This window comes from Chrysochloris asiatica, unplaced genomic scaffold, assembly GCF_000296735.1.
Source record: "Chrysochloris asiatica unplaced genomic scaffold, ChrAsi1.0 scaffold00140, whole genome shotgun sequence".
Taxonomy (NCBI): Eukaryota; Metazoa; Chordata; class Mammalia; order Afrosoricida; family Chrysochloridae; genus Chrysochloris; species Chrysochloris asiatica.
The window spans coordinates 7,890,342-7,915,638 of NW_006408658.1; the positions used below are offsets into that span (position 1 = coordinate 7,890,342).

General features: G+C 36.2%; 1 protein-coding gene across 1 annotated transcript in view; it reads right to left on the reverse strand.

Moving 5' to 3' along the window:
- FCHSD2 (FCH and double SH3 domains 2) overlaps positions 1-25,297 on the reverse strand; it is a 248,749-nt gene that overhangs the window by 136,370 nt on the left and 87,082 nt on the right. The window contains exons 4-5 of the mRNA XM_006870271.1: positions 15,178-15,254; positions 3,256-3,400 (exon numbers count right to left, since the gene is read on the reverse strand). Coding sequence (XP_006870333.1) covers positions 3,256-3,400; positions 15,178-15,254 — 222 coding nt within the window. The remainder of the gene's footprint in view (positions 1-3,255; positions 3,401-15,177; positions 15,255-25,297) is intronic.

Below are 25,297 nucleotides of genomic sequence, written 5' to 3' on the forward strand. Positions count from 1 at the left end.
GGGAAAAGCTTCATAGCATCTGACAACAACAAGTATCAGACTGTAAATAAAGTGTTTAAACTCTGATTGGTAAATTGCATCAGGATTAGGAAAATTACAGGTGAATTATAAATAACCGATGGAGAAGCCATGACTTTGGACTTCCATAGAGATCTTCTATAGTAAAATAAAAAGCTTAAAAAAAAATAATTGGTAGATACGAAGAGGCTTCAAAAAGTTGGTAGAAAAATTTCATTATCTTTTAATTCCAAGTTTTCCATGAACTTTTTGAAGCTCTCTCGTAAGTCACATACAGTAAAACTTAGTTTTCAAAGTGTGCATATAATCCAGTGCTTTTTAATATACTTTAAAGGTTATATAGACACCACTACTATTGAATTCCAGAACATTTTCATTGCCTCCAAAAGAAATGTCCTACCCACTAGCAATCAATCCCCATTTTGTCCTTGCCCCACCCCTGGCAACTATTAATCTATTTTCTGTCTCAATGGATTTAGATTTCTCTCTTCTAGACATTTCAAATCAATGGAATCATAAAACATGTGGTGTAAGGTGTTTGACTTCCTTCATAATGTTTTCAAGGTTCATTCTTGTTGTAACATACATTAGTATTTCATTCCTTTCTATGACTGAACTTTCTAATTGTACGGATATACTCATATAGTAGTTAAGATTTTATATAGCAAAAAATCTTTCTTTTCCCCTTAAAAGTTAATCATTCTTATCACATACAAAGCTTTTGTTTAATAAATGATATGATGAAAACAAGGATATTTAGAGCAGTGCTAAACATCCCAATAATATGTTTATAGCTGTGAGGAACTGAGAGAGTGTACTATGGCTACAATTAGATATTGAAAAACAACTTGGGACATGGTCTGCAAAATACAAGTGTTTAATGGAAATATGAGATATGGAATTTTTTAAAAGAGTCAGATGTAAGGCATTTATATCCAACGTGTTCATCCAAACAATGGAGTGTGGCCTCAGGAAAAAGTAATCAATATGATTTTCCTGAAGAGAAGCCCAAGAGTCCTGTGGTGATTTATATGCACTGACAGGGTTTGCTAATTTGAATATTTTGAGAGGAAAGTATGCACTGTCAGCCAAGGGTTTCCCTTGGGATGGCAAACCATCTGGATTGTCTCAGAATATCCATACAAGTGAATACTATGGGTTATCTATGCATGGGCACACATGTATGCAGACATGCTTAAATGTAGCCATCCATTCCTTATATCCCATCCACTGAAGAATGAGATATATATATATCTCCTTATTTAAGGGTGAATACACAGCTTATGAAAATAATTTAATTCATTTTCATCTATAGACTATTAACCAAATTACTTTCTACATGTACATTAATATAAGCATTATGTGTTAACTCAAATATTTAAAAGGACTTCACAAAAATCTCACTAAAAAACTCTGACTTTTTCCCCTTGACAAGTTTTCAAGATACTGTTTATCAAATTATGTTAGAAATTTCCTGTGTGTACAATGAAAAGATCTCCTGGATCCTTTTTTCCCTGTTGTTGTTAAGTGCTGTTGAGTCAGTTCCGACTCACAGGGACTTTACATAGGGTTTCCAAGGAGTAACTGGTGGGTTTGAACCACCGAGCTGGCAGTTAGCAGTCTAGTGCCTTGTTGTTCAGTGCTGTTGAGTTAGTTTTGATCCACAGCGACCCTATATAGGGTTTCCAATGAGCAGCTGGTGAGCTTGAACCACAGACCTTGCAGTTCAAACTGACTTTGCAGTCCAGTGCATTAACCCACAGCATCACATCAGGACTCCAGAATTCAGTAAATTCATAATCAATTATTTTCCATCACCAAAGTGAACTGTTTGAAGTCAAAGGAGTGTGCTCTACACATAGTAAAATACCAAAAAATATTTATTAAATGGAAGCCATCAAACTGAATTTACAAAGGAAAAGATGACCTCAGCTTTTCCCCCAAATTTAAAATGAAGTTTTGCAGTAAGAATTCATTTTTTCTAGAATAGGCAAAGTTATATGCTTCAAAAAAAGATGCATAGTAGCACTGATATTAAGAAAAACCTTAAGTATGGACTAAGCCCAGCTCTTTCCCAAAGGTTAAAAGTACATGAACAGACATAGAAATGAGCGTACAAATTTACATTTACATTAAGGCTACGGAGTCATATAAAATAATAACAAACTTTGATATTATCACTCAGGAAATCATCAGTAGTCACATAGTTTACTCACTTTGTTTTGTAAGAGACAATTTTTGGCAAAGATAAAACATAATGCATCCTTATCCAAATGTGTTAAAACCAACTGATAGTAGGGGAGTGCTTCACTATAACTTTACCTATACACATAAACATTTGGACATATGTATTGATTTCATACAACTGAAATCATCTTTGGCAAACAGGGAAAACAGTAACATTTTTAGTTTTTGCTTTATAAAAACCAGTCCTGAAAACAGAAATGACAATTAAAATCAAAACATGATGTCTGAAATATTATTTCCTTAACAACAATTACTTTAAAATTACCTAAAATAATACTTTATGAGAAAATTTCATTACCAAGTAAGCAGTACAGCATCTCTATTTTGTAACCCTACTGCCCCCCCCCCCACAAAATTACAAGTCAATCATTTACTTTCAAGAGCAAACTTTTTCATTAAATTAAGTAAAATTTTTCTATGAATTTTGGTTTCCTGCATAATCAAAGAAAATGCATGTTATTTGAAAACTTTTACCATCTGCAACCTACATAATTAAATTTCAGAGTACACTAATGTCTTTTATTAAGGGACTACATTTGGTCAAAACGTAGCAATTTCCTTTAATTATTATGTAAAAATAAAACCCCAAAAAGTCAAGTTGAAACTAAGACATATTAATGTAAATGTTTCTTCAGGGTTTCTTTCTACTGTGGATAGCGGACTGACTAGATGGCACCTAACAACAACAATACCACATTGTAAAACTAAGGAGATCCGTTTATTTGAATAAAGCTGAAAAGTGGTATTTCTAAAAAGTATTTAGCAAGCATTCAGAATGTCCAGAGATTCAAATTATACTCACTCTAACATTTAATAAGATATAGTAGCTAGAGGGAACATGTTGAAGTCCTAGTAAAATGTCAACCAGAAACACTCTATTATTGGAAAGCTCAAAGTTTAAAATAAAATTTTACATGATCTTGCAGATTATAAATGTAGCATGTATATATTAAAATGCATAGAAGAAAAGGACAGAAATTGAAACAATACCCTCTTTAGTTGCTGTTCTTTTAAGCTTCTCACTGTCCTTGCTGGGTCAGAAATGAAGTTTTTATAGTTTTCACATATATTGATCCGTGACTGGGCTACCTGCATTGTTCCCTCGAGAAAAGATTTCCAAACAGGATACATGCTCCTAAATTCAAAGAGGGACAGAAAAGTGTTAGGCAAGGGAAAAGGAAGAAAAGTTGGCTAAGCTTTTGCTCACTGGCTAGCATGGGCAATCATGATGAATGGCTTCCTTATAACTGTCAATTATTTACCTTGGTTGGTAGGTAATACTATTTAGCATACACAAGTATAAACACAGCACATATACTCTACTCCTCTACGGCTTGGTTAACGGGGTGTTTGCTTCACTAGATATTCTTATTAATGTAGTAAAGTGATACAATCATTACAATTCTAGATAAAGCTAACCCTGTAAAAATTTTTTCTCTGATTGTTCAGACTTTCTAGGCCTTGCATTGTCCCAGGGTCATTATTACGAATATCGAGTATCACTATTTGATGAAGTGTTATCCTGATTTTATAGATGAGGTAACTAAGGCTCACAGAGATTAGGCAATCATTGTAGATAGCACAAAAATATAGCAATACTGAGATATAGTCCAAGGCTAGTATTCTAAAATATATTCATTCTCTTTCAAGTGGCTGGGAAAAAAAAAAAAAAAATATATATATATATATATCAAACCACTAACCACTCATGTGTTTGAGAGGTCTATTTTGTTTAGCCAAAGCAATCTATGGTATTGTTACTCTTTATGTCTCTCTGTTGTAATAATGCCTAGTCAGTATCACAAAGAGGTTTAGAATCATTCTAATCAAACCCCATCACCTTTGTTTGATAAATATGCTCAGCAACCTCTGGGTAAAGTAAGAGACTTATTCATCCTTTGCTTTTTCTGGCCAACTTCCTTTTCAAACCTCTCTTTACTTTGCTAAATTGCCTTACCCAGTTCTATTATGTGCCTAGTAAACATATTTCATTATATATCATAACAGTGGGGGATACTTTGTTAAGTGCCGTCCAGTCAGTTTTGACTCATAGCGACACTGTACACGGTTTTCCAGGGAGTGGCTGATGAGTTTGAACCACCGACCTTGTGGTTGGTCTAGTGCTTTATCCCATAACACCACACCAGGACTCCAAAAAATGAGGTACATCCACTGAAATTTTTATAGATTATAATATTTATCTCCTGGTGGTGGTGGTTATGTGCCGTGGAGTTGGTCCTGGGAGCTCCTTTTTGGTGTCATGTGAATTTTCCACTAAGCAATGTATGGAACCAAATGCTACCAAAGTGTGAGCTTGGGTCAACAGATGACTGTAAAAAGCAAGAAAAAGAAAAGTTGCCTGGGTTCACATTCTAGTCAGAACTAAAAAGAATGATAAACTTTATTTTCAACCAAGAAGTCTTACATATAAGCTCATGCAATATATTGAATGAATCTTTTTATGTGGAAATATTTGTTCATTTCAGCAGAGGTATATCATCATCTCTTTGGAAAAGAGATTCAACATGTTGTGCCAGCAAAAACTGTCAGTGCTAAAGCTCTTAGGGACTTAAGAACAGAAAGTTAATGTCCTCAGTGATCTTCATCTTAGCATGTAAACTCATCACAAACCTTTTTAAGCAGTCCAAATAATTAAGTTTTCTAGGATAATTCAGGAAGATATAATACTATGCTTTGTAACTATTCATAACTTAAAATATTTCTTAAAAATTATGAAGAGAAAGAACCATCATCAGCTGTGATAGGAAGGCAGTTAGTAAGAGGAGGGAGGTAGGGAGAAAGGGAAGGCCCATCCCTTCATTCATGCTCTTCCCTTATTGTAGTACACTTTTACCCTTTGTCCCTTACTTAGTTAATTGCTGCTCACTCTTCAAATCTCAGTTTAAATGTAACTTCCGTAGGGATGTCTTTCATGATCACCACCAAATCAACCACAGACACAATCAAGTCTGTCTCTGCTATTGGCTTAAATGGCTCCTGCACTTTTCCTTCTAGGATTTATCAGAGTTTTTTACTATAATTTTTCTTATATAATTGTTCAGTTAATACCTGTCCTCACTATTCCTTGAAGGTAGGAGTGTGTCTTGCTTTCTATTGTTCCTAGGGCCTAGGACATGGCCTAACATTTAGTAAGTTTCAATAACAATGAATTAAATGAACAAATGAATGAATGGATGGATGGATGGATAAATTGTGAATGTACAGTAACAAGAAAAATCCTTCCATTATAAACAAATTGAAAAGTAACCTTTAAAGGTTAGCATATTTATAGCAGGCAAACATATTCTTAGCAATGAGGTACCAATAAAACCACAAAGTTCAGGTACCAGTTACAAGACCTGGGTTCAAATTCTTGCTACACCAATGCAATCATATGTGGCATACCTCACCATAGACTGAGTTGTTTCCTCAACTGACAAATGGGGAAATAATGAAAATACCACAGGTTCTTTTAATAATTAAACGAAATTATATAAAAACTCTTAAAACAAAGATTCTTTGAAATGAACAAACATTAATAGTAATAGACTTTTTTTAGGAATATTTCATTAGAGGGCAGCAAAATTACTAAGGAGCCTCATGCACAGGCACCATCCATGAGTGGAGGCTTGTTGCTTTGAGGCTGAACATTTTTTGGTTGAACTTCCAGACTACGAGAGTCTAGGAAGAAAGGACTGGCAACATACTTTTGAAAATCAGCCAGTAAAAGCCCTCTGGGTTGCAATGGTCCACTCTGGAACAGATTGGATGGTACATCATTAGGATGGTACAGGACTGGGCAAGCATTTGTTCTGTTGTGTATGGGTTGCCATGAGTTGGGCAAACTCGGCTAACAATACTTTCTGTAAGTGTAACAGCAGCAGTTCCAGTGGGAGTGGTGTTTTCATTACGACCGGGAAACAATAATGTGGGTTTGTACAGTGAGTTTTTTCTAGAATTTTATTTCACCAGGTTTCACATGAAACAATTTTGAGTACAAGGAAAAGCATCAAGCATATACAAGTATGGCATTTTGCTATTCTTCTCAGGGCAGGATATGAGACATAAAATTATAAAAGAAAGGAAGGAAATTCTTTTACAGACCTATTCACATGTTATGCATTATGCTGTGTGTTTATACTTATCATTTAATCATCTCTACAGCTTTTCAAGGTTGGCATTATTTTCATTTTATAGAGGAGAAAAGTGAACCTCAGAGAGGTTTTGGCATTGGGGGGAGGGGGTGTTATTCACTGAGAAATAGAAATCTCATGGTAATAACCTAGACTTTGTCTTTACTCATTACTACCCCTCTGCTCTAATCCCACTTTCAGTCACCCAATCTCTGATGAATAACTACATTTTCATTTACTCCTTTTAGGAACTGGGGACCAATAATTATTACTCCCTATCAGAACCTATGGAGTCTTGGTGTGGCACTGTACGTTAAGCATAGGACTGCTAACCAACCACAAGGTCTGTGGTTCAAATCTACCAGCCACTCTGTGGAAATCCATACAGAGTTGCTATGAGTCAGAATTGACACAATGGCACTTAACAACAATCAGAACTCACAATCGTTCTAACTCTACCTCCTTCCTTTGTCTCTTGCCCCTCTCAGAATCTCCCTTCTTAGTTCCTTACCGACCCCTCTCAGAATCTCCCTTCTTAGTTCCTTACCGATCCATCCTAGGTTTGGTGGCTCATCACTATATTCACACTCTTACCAACATCCTTATCACCCAGACCTTGCTCTCCTTCCATCATGATAATATACATGTTCTGACCTTGGTTAAATCCAAATCCCTGTTCACACCATGCCAAAATCTGTACAGCAAAACACGGGTGGAAATAACCCACAAAATTATGCTACCTGATTTCACTTTAAATTCATGAGAAATAAACTGTGGTCTTCCCTAGTGATACTCAGCATTCCTACTATATACCCTGAATCCAATTATTCTCCTAATCTTTTAGACAAGTATTTCCCACCTTCTCTTCTCATACTTCTAATATGATCACACTTTCAGCTCTCAGGGACCTTCTAGGCTTCTGCCAGAAGACATGACTTACTCACGTTTCCACCAAATCCACTCATCACCCAGCCTCTGCACACATACGCTACCATCCCTCCTCTGACTTGGAAGAATACCTGTGCTTTGCAGGCCAACCCTCCACATTTACACATACTATATTACATTATCTCTCACTCAAGAAGATTACTCCAGTAATTATGTTTTCTCCTACAATCAAGTGATCATTCCCATTACTAATATAAATATGATAAAATAGCTCCTATCTAAAGAAGTAACACTCCATCAACTCCACATTACTCTCCAGCTATCACTCCCATGGTTGCTTCCTTTTACAGCAAAATTCTTCAAAAGAATGATCTAAAATCACTGTTTCCACTTCCTCTGTTAAACTTTCTCAATCAAGTTCTGGAGACTACCACTTTTCTAGATTGCTTGCAAAGTTCATCAAAGAGCTTGTGGCTACTCACAATAGTCAATTCAAGTACTAGTTCTATTATCAGCAGCAAGGACCCAGTTTATCACCTCTTCTTTCTTGAAAAGCCCCTTTCACGTGGCTTCCAGGACATTACTCTCTTGGTTCTCCTCGTATTTCACTGTTTACTTCTTAGTCTCATCCTCAACTCAGTGCACTGTCAATGCATGAGTGTCCCAGAGCTCATTCCTCTGGCTTCTTTTCTAACTACAATCGCTCTTTAAACTAAACCTATCCAGTATCGTGTTTTAAATACTATCAATATGCTTATACTTCCTCATTTACAGTTCCAACCCAAACATCTCTCCTGACCTTCATTTGCATACTCAACAATTCCTACTTGGATATTTAATAGGCATCTTAAACCTAACATCCCTAAAATATAAATGCTGACTTCACTAAAATCTGTTATGGTAATTTATTCCATCTGGATGACAGCTAAACTAACCTTCTAGTGCTCAACACAAAAAAACCTACAGTTATCACTGATTCTTCCATTTTCTCTCACATCTCACTCACACTGGAACCACCAAGAAATCCTGTTCATTAGACTTTAAAAATATATATGAAATCTGATTACTACCTATATCTTCCAATGCTCCCACGCTGGTTTGAACCACCATACCTGGATTACTGTAATAGCTCCGAATGACCTCTAGGCTCCTGTCCTTGTCACCCTAAAGTTACTCTTTACATAGCACAGTGACTGCAGTGCCATTAGTAGCCCCCTCCCCAGTACTGTATCTTCTCCTCACACTCCTGAGCCCAAATCATCAGTTGCCATGTGTTCAAATGTTCATTTGTTTCTTGTCTGTCTTTCCTCACTAAAATGTGGGGACAATAAAAAGCAGAAGGTTTGCTTAATTCACAGTTGTATCCTTAGCACCAAGAACAGGGTCTAGTCTACCAAGCAGTCAATTCTTATTTACTAGAGGAAGCAAACAAGGGATGATGAAGTCTACACTGACACCCAGACTTTCTAGCTCCCAAACTTCTGCTGTTCTGCTGACAGAGATTACTCTTGAGGTCAGAAAAAAGCTAAAGAAAAAAAGGGTCTCTTCACTCTCATAAGACCCCTGTGAAAAAAATTCCTCCTCTACCATTGCTTTCTTGTGTTGTGGCTCATTTTTCTTGTGGGTAAATACCAAGTAGAGGAATTGCTGGATCATAAGGTATTTTCTATTTTCAACCTTCTGAGGAAACGCCATATTGCTTTCCAGAGTGGTTGGAGCATTTTGCAGTCCCACCAGCAATGCAGGAGTGTACCAGTCTCTCCACATCCTTGCCAGCATTTATTGTCCTCTACTTTTTTCATCTTTGCTGTTATTGTTGGTGTGAGATGATATCTCATTGTTGTTTTGATTTGCATCTCTCTAATAGTTAGTGATCGTGAACATTTCTTCATATGTTTGTTGGCTAACCAGATCTCTTCCTTAGTGAAGTGTCTATTCATGTCCTGTGCCCACTTTATAATTGGGTTATTTGTCTTTTTCTTGTAGAGGTGTTGTAGTTTCCTGTATATTTCAGAAATTAGTCCCTTGTCTGAAGTGCCATTGCAAAAGATTTTTCCCCATTCTGTGGGTTCCCTTTTTACTCTTCTGGGAAGTCTTTTGATGCACATAAGTTTTTAATTTTTAGTATGTCCCACTCATCTATTTTATCTACTTTTGTTTGTATCATTGCTTTCTTATCTTTTTTATTTACATTCGCTAACCTTTTAAACTGAAATATATGTTTTATAATGTTATATCACTACTGTAACTGAAAAATTAATAACATTTCCTGTAAAATTATGGTACAATTAGTAAAATACATAAAAATGCTCATCTATTTACCATCTGAAATCATGTTGTGAACTATTTCTTGTATGGATACCATAGTGGAAAACAGACCCGGATAAAAGTTTACCAGGGAGAATTTTTTACATAAAAAACAAACCAACAAATTGATTGTGATTGTGATCACACAAAATCTATGCGAGATAAAACTGCACAGAACTTACTATCCATATAATTGAGTGCCTGTGAAACTGGTGAAATCTGAATACCGTTGTTGTTGTTAGGTACTGATGAGATAGTTCTGCTGGATAACAAGCCTAAGTATATCATCCTCACAATCGCTCCTAGGTTTGAGTCCACTGTTGCAGTCACAGTGGCAGTCTATCTCATTGAGGGTCTTCCTCTTTGTTACTGACCAAGCATGAAGTTCTTCCTTATCAAGCATGAGGTCCTCTCCTAGGACTGGTCCCTCTTGATGAATATGTCCAAAGCACACAAGAAAAATTCTTATCATCCTCTTCTATGGAGCAGCCTCCACTTCTAAGGAGCAGTCTGGCTGTACTTCTTTCAAGACAAATTTGTTCATTATTCTGGCAGTCAATACTCCTTACCAACACCACAATTCTCAGGCATCAATTCTACTTCTGTATTCCTTAATCACTCTCTAGCTTTTGCATGCATATGAGGCAACTGAAAATACCATGGCTAGAGTCAGGTGCACCTTAGTCTTCAAAGTAATAACTTTTATTATTTTTAGACATTTTAAAGCGATCTTTTGCAATAGAAAAAAAAGAAAAAGAAATGAAAAAGTACAGTTGACCTTTGAACAACATGGGCTTGAACTATGCAGGTCCTCTTACGCCCAGATGTTTTTGAAATGACATGTGACACCAATCATCTCTCATCTCTGCAGGAGCAGTTTGTCTCTCTCATAAATTGCATTATCACAGTAAAGAGTGAACTACAGTGGTTCTTGTGGATTCCTGGTATGGCCCTGTAGGATAAGCACTAGGCCACAAGGTTGGTTTGAACATTAAGGTCAGCGCTTCAAACCTACCAGTCACTTCTCAGAAACCCCATACAGGGTCGCTGTGAGTTGGAACCGTCTTGATGGCACTAAACAAGTGGTTCTCGCAATCTTTTTTCATTGGGTTTACTACAATACCATAAACCTTGAACAACACCATGGGTCCCATAGTAAGTGCCAATGGTGGTGCTGGAAGTGCTCCCAAGAAGCAGAGAAAAGTCATGACATTTCAAGAAAAAGGTGAATTCTTGGTATTTATAACACAGATTGAGTTCTGCAGCTACCCACCATCTTGGTATAAATGAATCCAGCATAAGGACCATTGTCAGAAAAAGAAAAGGAAATTCATAAAGTCATTGTGCTCCAGCAGGTGCAAAAACCTTGCACATTTTAGGAAATACCTTTTGATCTCATATTGAAACTGCAGTAATTATGTAAGCACTATACAATACACATACAAGATACATGTTATCAACCACTGATGTTATTGTGAAGCCTTCTAGTCACCAGCAGAGTATTAGTAATTAAGTTTGGGGGAACAAAAAGCTATTAACAGATTGTCTATTGGAGGTGGGGGATAAGGGGGAAACTTGTGTCCCTAATCCCTGTGTTGTTTAAGGGTCAACTGTTACATGTTTTGAACAGAAATTACTCTAGGGGAGTCGAGAGGTGGCTGGATGAGGCTGGAGTGTGGCTTCTCACTTTACTTTCTTTTGCATTGTTTACCTACTTTACAACTAGCAGAGCTTACTTGACCACAAATTTTTAAAAATACTAATACAATACAAATACAAAAACAAGCAAAATGGAAATCTGAAACAAGTAAAACTTAAACAAACAAAATTGGCAATTGTCACTTGCATCCTTAAGCCAGATCTTTCTATTGTCTTTTTCCACAATGGCACCACCTTTCTCTCAGTCACCTAAAGAGAAAACATGGGAATCTTTCTATGATCCCTTCTCTCTCTCTCCCTACTTCACTCATTCAGTCAGTAAATATTTACCAAGTATTTGTTGTTGTTGTTGTTGTTCCCAAAGCTATTTTGTTGCTGTTGCTAAGTGCTGGAGTCGGTTCTGACTCATAGAGACCCTCCCTGTACAGGGTTTCTGAGGAGTGGCTGTGAGTTTAAACCACCAACTTTGCAATTAACAATCCAGTGCTTATCCTACAGTGCCATGTTTTTGTTAAGTGCCCTCGAGTCGGTTCCGACCCATAGCGACCCTGTACAGGGTTTCCAAGGCTGTAAATCTTTACGGGAGCAGAAAGCCTCATCTTTCTCCGGCGGAGCTGCTGGTAGTTTCGAACTGCTGACCTTAAGGTTCGCAGCCCGATTCGTAACCACATGATACCTAGGAAATCAGTGTTTCCTCTGAAGTAATTTGACAAATATAAAAAAACAAAACTGCCAAACAATTATAAGTCCTCTAGCTTCAATTTCCTAATACTTTTGATACGTCTCCCACAACCTAATTTCAACTACAATTGTTATGATTCAAACAAGAGATGATGAAGAATTACATTCCTGCCATTCTATTCCTTCCAAATTCTTCCTCATACCTCTCTTGGCCATCTTCACACTATCACTAAAGTGAAGTCAATGCCATTCTTCTGGTGGGAGTTCTTCAGTGCCTCCATTATCTTCAAAATAAAAAAGAAACTCTGTAATATGATATGCAAAGTCCTTCAAGATGCCTACCTCAACATCCACTACTTCCCTCAACATGTAGTCCATGTACTTCACACCAACTAGACTGAACTGCTCTTTGTAACCTTGTTGTTAGATACTGTTCATTCAGTAGGTTCCCACTCACAACAACCCTATGCACACCAGAACAAAACACTGCCTGTCCTGCACCACCCTCACAATTGTTCATATGTTTGAGCCCACTGTTGCACTCACTGTGTCAATCCATTTCATTGAGGGTCTTACTCTGCTTCACTAACTCTTTACTAATATGCATGATGTCATTCTCCAGGGATTGATCTCTTCTGATAATGTGTCCACCGAAGATGATGAAGTCCTGTCATCCTCACTTCAGTACACTGGCTATATTGTCTTCAAACACAGATTTGGTATGTGGTTAAACACTTGGCAACTAATTGAAACGTTGGTGGCTTAAACCCATCAGTTGCTTCGTGGAAGGAAGCTGTGGCAGTTCCTGTAAAGACTGCTGTTATTGTGGTTATTGTGTGCCACCCTGCCACTTCTGACTCATAGCGATTTTGTTTGGGTTTCCGAGAGCAACTGGTGGATTTGAACTGCCAACCTTGCTGTTAGTAGTCAGAGCATATCCTACAGTGCCACACCAGGCCTCCAAGGCAAGATAGCTATATATAATAAAATCTGAAACTTGTTACCAGAGTTGATTCTGACTCAACAACCTAATCGAACAGTGCAGAACTCCCCACTAGGTTTTTACAGCTGTTATTTCTCCCTGATGTGGTGCTGTAGGATAAGCACTGGACTGCTAACAGCCACTCCTTGGAATCCCTGTGCAGCACTGCTATGAGTCAAAACCTGCTGGACGGCACACAACAAAAACAACAAAATAGTTTTGGGAGTCAACTTGATGGCAACAAATTTCAGATTTTATTATACATAGCTATCATACCTTGGATTTCTGGTATGACACTGTAGGATAAGCATTGGACTTAAAGGTCAGTTTGAACTTCAAGGTCTATGGTTCAAACTCATCAGTCACTCCTGGAAACTCTATACAGGGTCGCTCTAAGTCAGAACAGACATGACGGCACTTAACAACAACAACTGCCGGGCCACCCTTCCAAGTTATCAGTCATTTCAGCAACTGTGAAGAATTACTAAAGTTTCTTGTATATCCTTCAGTTTTTTAGATCTTTTACAATATTCTTAAGAAATTCTTTGACAACCTAGCAACTTGATTTCATATTCAGACTCCAAATAATACACTTCAATACTAAATTCTTCACTATTTAGATTAGTTGCTAATGTTTCACAGACATGAGTCTTAATCCCAATTAGACTGAAAATTTCGAGATCATGCTTTTGACTTCTGGAGTCCCCAAAATTAAGCACAGTCCTGAGCCCCAAAACCAATGAACAAATACTTCCAAATCAACCTAAAAAATAACATCAAATTCTAAACAAAATTACCAATACTTTTATTACATTGTTTTTGTTAAGTGCTGCCGAGTTGATTCCAACCCGTAGTGGCCCTGTATAAGGTTTCCAAGGAGCAGCTGGTAAGCTTGAACTGCTGACCTTGTGCATTAACCCACAATACCACACCAGGATTCCTTTTACATATTATCTGTAGATAACTGTCATCTACTGTTTTTTAAATTCTATGTGAGATACTGACCAGCCAACTTCTGGATACCTTGTTTTTAAAAATGTACAAATAATAAGCAGTCATCTAAGGTATTGGTCTCTCAATGTGTAGAAGAAAAAAGAGTGATGAGAACTGAAGATGCTTGTTATCAATTAGTCCAATGAATGAATGGAACATGTGAACATCAGGTTCCATGACTCTGAGACCAGAAGAACGAGATGATGCCTGGCTACCACTACCAACTACTCTGAAAGGAATTACATTAGAAGGCCCCAGATAGAGTAGGAGAAAATTTGGAACAAAACTCAAATTTATATTTTAAACCAGGCTTTCTGGTTAGAAAGAGACTGGAAGAACCTGAGAATAAGGCCCTCAACCAACCTTTAGGTCTGGAAAGGAACTTACCCTCATGGCCCAAATACTAGACAAGCAGTAGTTAGGTGTAAAGGGGGAACAACAACACTACTTATTTACGTTAACCATGAAATGGTCATTCATTAAAAATCAAAAGGGCAACATTTCCCTAAGGACAAAGTTGAGAAGGGATGGAAAGAAGGGTAGAATGGAACTAGGAACCGCTGGGAGGAAATGGGGTAATTGTTGTATAGAGGAGATTGCAATCATTGAGATGAAACAAGGTGTATGATTTGCGGAATGTAAAACTAATAATCTTGTCTGTGAACCTTCACTCAATTCACAACAAAAAGTTTTACAAATGTACTTAGAAAAAATACAAGTATACACACATACAAAATATAAGTGGTATATATATACAGTATATGACATGTTATACATACATACATAAATGAAATACTGTGATATAAGCAAGCTCTTTTCTTTAAAATACATTAATTAGAAGAAACATTGTACCCTAACCCCATCTTTCCAAATTTACAATTTGCATTAGAAGTAACAAATCAATGATTATAATAGTACAACACTACAACCTTGCTTCATTGTTACAAAAATAATATGTTTCATTCACAGACCACTGAAGAAACAATTTGTGTTAGATTGTCATCTACTTCTTTTGCATTTTATATACGGTTGTCAGTGAATTAAAATATAATCTAGGTTTAAGATGTGTGAAAATGATCTTTTATACCAATTAACTTCATGCATTGTAGAATACAAAATATTGATCATTTTGAAACCATGTCTAAAAACATAGCAGAGAAAATAAGAACTTAAAAAACAAAAAACAAGATTATATATTATCTATATATGACATGGTTCTGAGTAGAATTATTTTCAAAAAAAATTGGCAAAGCTGATGTATTAAATTACCTGTAATCATTCCGATCATCAGTTTTTATTCCAGGCCAATCTCTCTTCAGATATTGACTAGCCAGCTTCTGGATACCCTGTTAAAAACACACATATGTTCTAAAATAAGTATTATGGTATAAAAGAGGCTCTTTCCTTTAAAATATATAACTTAGAAATTTTATATTTCCAAATTAATCATTTGATTCAGAAAGTAAAGAATCAACAATAACTTTGTTTCACTATTATCATAGTTCCCTCTGGTTTCCGTTTTAGGGGAAGGGTTAGTAGAAGAATGAGAAAACGGAAACTTAAGTGATTTATTTGCTTTTACTTCACCAAATTACCCGACCAGCATAAAAGCAAACCGCCTCTTGTATGTCACAGGGAGCAAAGCTGGTGTCCACCTCCCACAGCGCTCTTGACATGCCAGATTCCCACTGCTCCTCTGCTTGGCATATAAGTCCATTGCTAAATTCTAGTAGCCTCTCATATACCAGGAAAGGTAAAGCACACATTTGACTTGGAGTAGACAGATGTATACTGCCTTTGTACAATTAATAAGCAAACCTCAGTACTGTTCCATGTGAGTAATTTTCAAGATGGGTTTTGAGAGTTATTTCTTCCCTTTTCAAATACCACAATGACACAAATAGTTTCAAATGGTAAAATCAATTTTACAAAGAAATACATGGTCTTACTATTATTTGTAGGACCAGCACTGGACTGTGAACTACAAAGTTGGCACTTCAAACCCACCAGCTGCTCCTGGGAAACCCTATAGGGGGTCACTAGGAGTCAGAACTGACGCTATGGCACTTAACAACAACAACACTATACTAGAGTCCTGGTGTAGTGCTGTAAGATAAGCATTGGACTGATAATTGAAATGCTGGTGGTTCGAATCCACAAGCTGCTCCTTAGAAATCCTATCAGGGTCATGAGGAGTTGGAACTGACTTAATGGCACTTAACAACAACAACAACATTATACCAGGGCCTACTGTAACAGGTATAGAAGTCATTAACTTTGGACTACTTATTCTGTATTTTCAACTTTAAAAAGAAGAAATAAAATGTTAAAATGAAGAACAATCATATTAATTAATATACTACATTAACCCAGAAGCTGTTCAAGTAAACCCAATGCACCAGTCTATTAAATACCTTTCTACTAAGGTCTTTTACCAAATTAATTTGGCTTAATTAAACCTATTGTTTAATGGTCTCTGTTTACCATTCTTTCAATAAATCAAAAAGCAGAAACTGTAACGGAAGCTCCTTTGAAGCTCAGGTTCCTTGTGAAAGAACAGGGCTATAACACTTTGGCTGTACCAATGCCAGATGCTGTGCATTCTGAGAATTCACATACAACTATATATATCCAAAATACTTCCATTTACATACCCTGCAGTTTTTGGAAGCAAAGTAATGTCCCTGGGATATGTCCACTATTTTTTCACTTCTGCATCTTGTTGTTAATACTTTCATTGAAAAATCTACCCACCATTTCATTCACCTGTTGAATTCTCTTCTTTCCCATTTTTTTAAAACTGATTTTTAAATTTCCTAACAAAGTATTCAGACGTATATTTAGTGAAGTATAAAAAGTTTCATTGCCTAGATGCTATAGTTCATTAAGAGTTGAAAAAGCGTTACAATAATAAAACCTTTATTTTGTTATCCTCATCCCTTTGGCATTTATTAACTGGAATTAATCAATAAAAAATTCTTCATTGAATTATTTGGTTTCCCTGAAGTACAACTCTTAGAGAAAAATCAAGAGGAATACTTTCATTGCCTTTATTGTCCAATTTTCTGAATTGGTACAAAGGTGAACAATAAGAAATTTTAAAAATCATATTATAAATTCATGTATTTTAATAATGAATGTTTCAGTTAGTCATTATCCTTTTGATGCTATATTAGTCCCAATTGTGATCTGTGGGAGCTCCTTCAAATTGTCTACTGTATTATGATTACAATAGACTTCTGAAAGTTTGTTTTCTTTTGCAGTTCCTGTCCCAGACCTGCGATAAGCTATTTCTCCAAAGGATTCCTTTTAGAAAAGAAACCATATTTAAAGATCACAATCTAGGTACTTCCTCATCCTTCAAATCTTAGTTTGAATTCTTTTCAGAGAGGCCTTTTCTAATCACTGTATACAAAGTAGCTTAGTCTCCACAGTTGCTCTCTCTCATATTACCCTATTTATTCATAATCCTTATTATACTGTTACTGATGGATTTAAATAGTTTTATCTGCTTACTGATCATAAACTCCATCAGGTAAAGAGTTTATCTTTAAAAAAAAAAAAAAAACAACTATATCTCCAGGTTATAACAAAGAACCTAGCTTTTAGTCCAAATCATTATGCCACTCTGAGTTAGAAATCTTTGAATCAAAATTATTCCAGTTCCTAATTTTCATATCCTCAGAGAAAAAGACTGCACCAAACTGCTTAGATTATAACCATCATGATCTAAACATTTTATGGTTTTAATATAATATTAAGTTCTTTAGTAATATCACAGTCAGATTTGACCATTCACAACACTGGAGGAACACATATGTGCGGATAATTCCAAATAAATGAAATACAAAAAATTAACAGAAGTTTATTTCATACCTATAAGGCACTGCACATTAAGTTTTGTAAAGGTACATATAAGTCAAGATCCTGAATTCAAAGACCTCACAATCTGTAGAGAGGATTAAAAGACAAGCACATAAAATAGGAGACAATGCGTAGGTAACTGCTACATAAGTGACAAAATGTAATTTAAGATGAAGAAAAGGTGATCAGATACAAATCACATTTAAATGACATAATAGTAGCCCTTTCAGCTTGATGACTATATTAAAGTGGTTGCACAATATTTCTCATAAAACATGGGATACAGTATGAGCCACAGATGATGAGCAGGCATAAGAAAGCAGAAAACAACACCCAATATTTATATGAAAATAAATTAGCAAACAGATCTGTACATTTATTTCTCTTAATTCTATAAAGTATTGCCACAACCATAAAGAAATTATAAAGTAAAAGGATACAGAACCAATTTATGATTATACAGTTCATAACTGGTTAAGTTTGAACTAGAATCCCAAGTTACCATTCTTTGTCTTTCCAAAAGACATCACTTTCAAGAGGGTTTTATCTAATTCTTTATAAAAACTTGAAATGGCTTTAACATAACTTTTTTGTGTGCATTATAAGTTACAACGGCAATTTCTACAGCTCTAAACCACAAAGTTGAACTGTGTTAAACTGAATGAAGCCCTTAGAGAAGAGATGAGGGATTCATGAAATAGACAAACAGTGAAATGCTTAGATGAAAGACTCTATTCAAGTTAGTTCACAGAGGCAGGAATCATGACTTCTATGTGCTCTATGCAGCTGTTCAAGATCTACTCTGCATGGATACTCAAGAAATACTCCATGGTCATTATAGGAAAGACCTTAAATAACATCTTAAGCCTCTGGAAGCATTTTTTACTTAAATTAATTGGTCTATCCTTTACATTTGATGAGTAAGAATAAAAAATTAAAATTTATATAGCAAACAAAATTCACCACAATAAACTTGCTAAGAAAAACAAAACGACAGTTTGCAATTTTCAAAATTGTTACTTTAAAAAATGCATTCAGCATTACTCTTTAAAACGCATTCACTAGATGTAGAATATTTATTTACATTTACTTGAGCATCACTGATATATAATGTTGATTTGATTTCCAATGCTATTCACTTTGGAGGAATGGCTTCCAGATGACTATAAATAGACTCTTGGAACATCCAATAACATCCTATTCCAACTTTATAAAAAGCCAACAGTGTCTAATGTAAGACTTTCTTTGTTTTACCTCTCAATAACACTTGCTGTATTGCTCTAACAAGAAAAGCAACACAAAGAAAGCTGCTATTGAGTAGACACTGGGAAATGGACTGATGGCTTAACCTTTGGCCCATTTACCACAACAAGCTGAGGAGAAGCCTAGTCCGTATCTCAGACACAGGTTATTCTGTATATCCATTTCTTGGCCCAGATTATAGAGAAACTGCTACTTCTTTTCTGTGGTATATATTTAAAGTAAAAAAGAAATCAAACAATATATTACTTCATATTATATAATAATTCTCTTTATTACTTATACTTCTAGTTTTTATTCACACATACTCATCAGTTAAGTCTATCTGACTATATCTCCCAGTTCCCTCCACTCCATAGTGCTTTCTTCTCTCAGGCTATTGGGCTTGATAACAGCACGTTCCTGACCAGAAACCACATCAGCAACATAGCTCAATCTTAGATCGCTTATATTCTGTTGGTCCTTATGTAGTATGAAACTCTCTATAGTGCACACAAGAGATAAGGAAATGTTCCTCATGTATCTAACTAATTAATTTTAATCTTTTAAATGTTATGAGTAATAAATCACCAGAGAGAAGTCATTAAAAATGCAGAGACAAAATCAGAATTAGGCTCGTAAAGATGAAATTTCTAACACACTATAGGATAAACACACCATCATGCTCCACCTTTTATGTCTTTGAAATAAGAGCTAGTAATTCTTAATTTGTTATTGTTGTTAAGTACCCTTGAGTTGGTTCCGACTCAGACTCATAGCAACCCTGTGTAGGGTTTCTAAGGATCAATTTGAAACGATGACCTGTGGCTGGCAGTCCAGTACTACAGCTCCATACCAGGACCCCAGAGGGCACTTAGGCTTGTTTTCTCACAGGCCATTTAATCCTTACAACAATCATTTCAGATAGACAATGAGTCAGAACCAATTCAATAGCACATAACAACAATATCATTATAACACTATTATACAGCTGCGAGCTCAGAAAGAAGTAACTTGCCCATGGTAATACAGTCACACCAATTATAGATCTGTGATTTGAACCCACGATCCCTGACTTCCAAGATCATGTTAACTACTCTGCTACAGCACTTAACAACAACAATAATAAAATGAAGAACCAAACTCACTGCCATCAGGATGATTCTGACTCATTGTGACCCTGCAGGACCCAGTAGAACTTCCCAATATGCTTTCCAAGGCTGTAAGTCTACCGAAGCAGATTGCCCCATCGTTCTCCTTTGGCATGGATATAGGATCAAACCCTATGGTTAGTAGCTGACAGCTTCATCACCATGACACCAAGACACTACTATACTTTTTTTTTCAAATATCCAAGAGATTACTGTTGACATTTTAAAATAATTATTCAAATATTAACAAAATGAGAATATTTGTTCTTTTTATAAATTATACGGTATGTTTCATTATAATTTTTGGATACATTAGAAAAAGAGTCTCTTAGAATTCTCAAGACTAAACAAAATAGATCGCTTTGAGTTATGTGATTACTATACATTTCTAGGAAAGGCAAACTCTTAGAGGATCCCGTACTTTTTTTGTTTAACTAAACTTTTTTATTTTGAGATAATTAGAGTCACATGTTGTTATAAGAAACACTAAAAACTTCAACACATTTGACAGACAAAACTTGAAATCTATTTGCAGAAGAATGAAACAAGACCTAGAGCTCATACCATATACAAAAACAAACTCAATGTTCATTAAAGACCTAAATGTAAAACCTAGAACTCTAAAGAACATCAATGGAAAAACAGGGACAAACTTAGGGGCTCTAATACATGGTATAAAAACACTATCAAACATTACTAAAAGCACACAAGCTGTATAAGACAATATAGATGACTGGACCCTCCTGAAAATCAGGAACTTAGGTGCATTAAAAGATTTTGCCAAAAGAGTAAAAAAGGGAGCCCACAGGCTTGGGAAAAAAAAATTTTTTTTCAATTACCTATCAGACAAGGAAACTAATCTCTAAAATTTATAGAAAACAACAATATCTCTACAAGAAAAAGACAAAGAATCCAATTAAAAATTGGGCACAGGACAGGACATGAACAAGCACTTAACCAAGGAAAACATTCAAGCACTGAACAAACATATGAAGAAATGTTCACGATCATAAGCCATTGTTGTTGTTAGGAGTCATCAAATCTATACCAACTCATAGTGACCCTATGCACAATAGAACGAAACACTGCCTGGTCCTGGGCCAACCTCACAATTGTTGTCACACTTGACCCCATAGATGCTGCCACTTGGCCAATCAATCTCGCTGGGGATCTTCTTTTTCTATGACTCTCCACCTTACCAACGACTTCTCCAATGACTGCACCCCCCCGACAATATTCTGAAGTATGAGAGACAAAGTTTGGTCATCATGGCCTCCAAGGAGCACTCTGGCTGCACTTCTTCCGACACAGATCTGTTGGTTCTTTTGGCAGCCCATGGCACTTTCAATATTCTCCTCCAACACCATAACTCAAAAGCATCAATTCTTCTACAATCTTCCTTATTCACCATCGAGCTTTTGCATGCATATAAGGTTATTGGAAATACCATGGCTTGGGTCAGATGTACCTTAGTCCTCAAGCTGACATCTTTGCTCTTCAACACTTTCAAAAGGTCTTGTGCGGCAGATTTGCCTAATGCAATACGTCGTTTGATTTCTTGACTGTTGCTTCCATGAGTGTTGATAGTTAAGCCAAGAAGAATGAAGTCCTTGACAACTTCAATCTTTTCTCCATTGATAAGAATATTGTTTACTGGTCCAGTGGTGAGGATTTTTGTTTTCCTTCCATTGAGATGCAATCCATACCAAAGGCTGTGGTCTTTGAGCTTCATCAGTAAGTATTTTAAGTCCTCTTCACTTTCAGCAGGCAAGGTTGTATCATCTGCATATTGCAGGTTGTTAATGAGTCTTCCTCCAATCCTGATGCCATGTTTTTCTTCATATAACCTACCTAGCTTCTCCGATTATTTGCTCAGCATATAGGTTGAATAAATATGGTGAAAGAATACAACCCTGTCGCACACCTTTCTTAATTTTAAGCCATTCAGTGTTCCCATGTTCTGTTCAAGAAACTGTCTCTTGGTCCATGTACAGATTCTTCATGAGCACAATTAAGTGTTCAGAAATACTCATACTTCTCAATGTTGTCCATAGCTTGTTATGATCCACACAATCGAAAGCCACAGCCTTCAGTATGTTAATTCCAGTGATGGGGGTGGGTAATACACAAGAAGGGGAAGGGCAATATACATAAAGAAGGAGATTAGTATAATAATGATGAAGACAGGTGAAGACACAGGGGGATAGGCAAGGGCTAAAGAAGAAAGGAACTCTGGTAGCAGAGTGGTTATGAGTTGGGCTGCAAACCTCACAGTCAGCAGTTCGAAACTACCAGCTGTTTCATAGGAGAAAGATGAGGCTTTCTGCTCCCATAAAGATTTACAGCCTCGGAAACCCTGTGACGGGTCACTATGAGTCGGAACTGACTCCATGGCACATCACAATAACAACAACAACAAAGAGGATAGAGATAAATACTGATACATAAACAACCTTGGGACAACAATCTCTCTCTCCAGAAATATGAGTTTGAAAGAGGATATTTGCATCAATTCTTCTACAGTCTTCCTTATTCACTGTCCAACTTTCACATACATATGAGGGTATGAAAAATATCATGGCTTGGGTCAGGTGCACCTTAGTCCTCAAGTTGACATCTTTGCTCTTCAATACTTTAACGAGGTCTTGTGCAACAGATTTGCCTAATGCAATACATCGCTTGATTTCTTGACTGCTGCTTCCATGAGTGTTGATAGTTGATCTGGACAAAATGAAGTTTTTGACAACTTCAGTCTTTTCTCCATTTATATGGATGTTGTTTATTGGTCCAGTGGTGAGGATTTTTGCTTGCTTTACATTGAGGTGCAACTCATAATGAAGACTGTGGTCTTTTATCTTCATCAGAAAGTATTTTAAGTCCTCTTCACTTTCAGCAAACAAGTTTCTATCAATAGTATATCACAAATTGTTAATTGGAGTCTTCCTCCAATCCTGATGTCACATTTTTATTCCTATAATCCAGCTTCTCAGATTATTTGCTCCACATACAGATTAAATAAGTGTGGTGAAAGAATACAACCCTGATGCACACCTTTCCTGATTTTAAACCATTCTGTGTTCCCTTGCTCTGTTTGAACAACTGCCTCTTGATCTGTTGGGTCATCGCTCTTTGGAATGGGCACAAATACTGATCAATGGCAACTGGTGATCTCATTTAAAAAAAAAAAGAGCTCACTGGATTTCAAAATACTGCATTTATCATGTGTATACCCTATTGTTTTATAACTATCTTTTAATTTTTAAATAAAGATTAAAATAATTCAATGGTAAAAACTGAATTCAGAGAGGTTTATTTAAAAATAATATCAACTGAAAAATCAGAAAAGATTTTTAGAGCAAAGTATAATTTTGATTTAGTTAGAATGTTGAATCTCTAAGCATTATTAAAATGACAATTGTTCTACCTTCTACCTATTAAAGTTACATTTTCATGGCCAGGATTGTTGTTGTTAAATACTGTGGAGTCGGTTCTGACTAATAGTGACCTTGCACAGGATTTCCATGGCTATAAATCTTTATGGGAGCAGAATGCCTCATCTTTCTCCTGCAGAACTGCTGAGTAGTTTCGAACTGCCAACGTTTAGGTTAGCAGCCCGATCTGTAACCACTATGCTACCACAGCTCCTTTTAACCAGGATTAGTTGATATTTATTTGTAATCTCTCTGGCATGAAGGTTGCTTAGAGGGGGAAGTGTTATGTTAATCAGCATGATTAAACTGCCTGTCTGATCTCAGACAGCTGTAAAAGCACTTCCTTCTTCAGAGCAGAAACTGGAATGTATTAGGTCAGTAAGCAAATAATAATTTTATGTGCTTGACTCTTAGTTATCTGCAAATAGAGGAAAAAGCCAGAAGAAAGAGCCAAAACACATTCAGGGCAAATGAAAGCCATTTTCCTTCCATTTCCATTGTTGGATAAAAAACATGTATAACGTAACATTAGAGCTACTATTTGAGTACTTACTATGTGACAGGTGCTTGCATTTTTTTTTTTTTTCTTCTTCATATCTTCAGTCTGAGGTATGTTGAGTATGTTCTTCTTTTTTATTTTCTAACTTCAAGTCTTTACACAATTTATTAAATACTTGACTTTGCGTCCTCAAGCTGTCCTTTGTAACTTTCTACTCAGCTTTTACTTTTTCATATCTTCCATTTTCTTTAGCTTCTCTATACTTAACAGTAAGTTTCAGAGTTTCTTTTTTTTCCTGTGTCAATTCACTTTTTATTTTGATTCCATTTTCAATTGGCCTCAAACAAAAGCATATGTGAAATACATCTACAGAACAGGGTCAAGCAATATAATGGAGAGAAAGCAGAGGTAGAAAGAAAGTATACTGTGTCCTTCAAGATTTATAAGGAGGACCCAATAGACTGGCTAAGACTGACAGATAAAGCAGTAGGCAGCATAACATAAAAACACTTTCCTGTCTTTTTAATGATGTTATCTCACAACTCTTCTGGACATTCATGTCTAATGCATCAAATCTTTTCTTGAGATGGTCTCTAAGTACAGGTGGGATATATTCACAGTCATATTTTGGCTTTAATGGGCTTAATTTTCAACTTCAGCCTGAGTTTGCATATGAGCAATCAGGGGTTTGCTCCAGTCTGCCCTGAACTTGCTTTAGTTTTCTACTGTCTTTTCCCATAGAAGTAGTCAATTTGATTCCTGTGTATTCCACTGGTGACTATATTACATGTATAGTCACCTTATGGAGTCTTGGTGTGGCGATGTAGGATAAGCACTGGACTGCAAGGTCAGCAGTTCAAACTCACCAGTCACTCCTCGGAAACCCTACACAGGGTCACTATGAGTTGGAGCCAAATCAAAAGCGCTTAACAGCAACTGCACATTGTTTAGAAAAGGTATTTTCAGTTGTTGATTGACAGACTGGCAGTTTTGATTGTTATGGTGTTTTTCAAATCTTATAATTTAGTCTCTTTTGTTGCTCAGTTCCTTGTCATCATTTACCAGATTCTTAAAAACAGAATGAAGGTACACTGATTTGCATAAAATGATTACAGTATTTGCAAAATTTAAAAAACCAACAACAGTATTTTAATTCATTATAAGAATCTGGTAAATGGTGACAAGGAACTGAACAAAAAAGAGAC